We start from the raw sequence: 1,225 nt of genomic DNA, 5'->3' as shown, positions 1-1,225 counted from the left end.
AGCCCCAGCCCCAGCCCCGGCCCCAGCAGCCCGGCTACCCATCCAAGCCCCAGCCCCAGCCCCAGCCCCGGCCCCAGCAGCCCGGCTACCCATCCAAGCCCCAGCCCCAGCCCCGGCCCCAGCAGCCCGGCTACCCATCCAAGCCGCAGCCTCACCACCAACCGCAGTCTGGCTATCTATCCCAGCTGCTAGGCAATGGGCCCAAGAACCAGGTTAATTCCTTCCAGCCAAGGTCTGGCTCCAAACCCGGACAGCAGCCCAGGTACGCATCCAAGTCCCAGCAGCCCGGCTACCCGTCGCAGCAGCCCGGCTACCCGTCGCAGCAGCCCGGCTACCCGTCGCAGCAGCCCGGCTACCCGTCGCAGCCCCAGCCGCAGCAGCCCGGCTACCCGTCCAGTGGCAATTTTGGCTGGCGTCTTCCTGAAGCTGCACCCAGCACAGGGGGTTCAACAGGGTGAGTTTTATATCATTAAAATGTTCTTGAGTTGATGCTTAGTACTAATTACTTTTATTCACCTTTTTTAGCATGACCGGGGCCCACCAAAACTACGGGAGTAAAAGATTTGGCTACAACTGGTAAGTGTACTGTGAGGTCAGGCCCTGCTAATGTAATGGAGAGCAGCCTGTATGTGTTCTGCCCTGTCACTCTGCTTACTGCCACTTAAAAGTAAAGCCAATAACAACTCTGCCTAATCTTGTCATTTCAGATACCTTGGACCATGGGCTTTGGAGTTGACACTTGCGCCTTGAGTCTTTATGGAAATAAAATGCATTTTGTACTATGCTTGTGTGGAAGTCTCTTGTTTGAAGTTGAAAGGGGTGTTCACTTCAGTAATACAAGTGGGTATTTGCCTTGTGCAAGGGTGACATGATACCGTCCAGCCAATGGGTTCACGCTCTTTCCTCAATCAACAGGTGGCATTATTGAACAAATGCACTGCTTGAAGCTGATGCAGTTTTGTTCATCAGTCCCAAAAGCTCCAGTGCTGCTTTTACTGACCTTGGTAAGCTTTGTTTTGTTGCGACATCATACAAATTGCTAGTTATTCAAAAGTAGCCTAGCTTGTTTTAAAGTGAATCTCGGTTTTCTTTCAGTTGCGATACACAAATGCTACCTGTAACATCGCAAACTTTTCAAGCAAGCAGACCAAACAAGCAGTTTCAGTCTCATTGTGATGTAGTTAATTTCATGTCCACCAGGTGTCCTCACCTTGTAGACTTCACA

At 51.7% G+C, this 1,225-nt stretch overlaps 1 protein-coding gene across 1 annotated transcript in view; it reads left to right on the top strand.

Moving 5' to 3' along the window:
- LOC126394276 (calcium-binding protein P-like) overlaps positions 1-782 on the top strand; it is a 6,264-nt gene extending 5,482 nt beyond the window's left edge. The window contains exons 2-4 of the mRNA XM_050050990.1: positions 3-454; positions 526-576; positions 708-782. Coding sequence (XP_049906947.1) covers positions 3-454; positions 526-576; position 708 — 504 coding nt within the window. The 3' untranslated portion in view covers positions 709-782. The remainder of the gene's footprint in view (positions 1-2; positions 455-525; positions 577-707) is intronic.
- The last annotated feature ends 443 nt before the right edge of the window (positions 783-1,225 follow it).

This window comes from Epinephelus moara, chromosome 8, assembly GCF_006386435.1.
Source record: "Epinephelus moara isolate mb chromosome 8, YSFRI_EMoa_1.0, whole genome shotgun sequence".
Classification (NCBI taxonomy): Eukaryota; Metazoa; Chordata; class Actinopteri; order Perciformes; family Serranidae; genus Epinephelus; species Epinephelus moara.
This window is presented reverse-complemented; position numbering and strand designations above follow the sequence as displayed.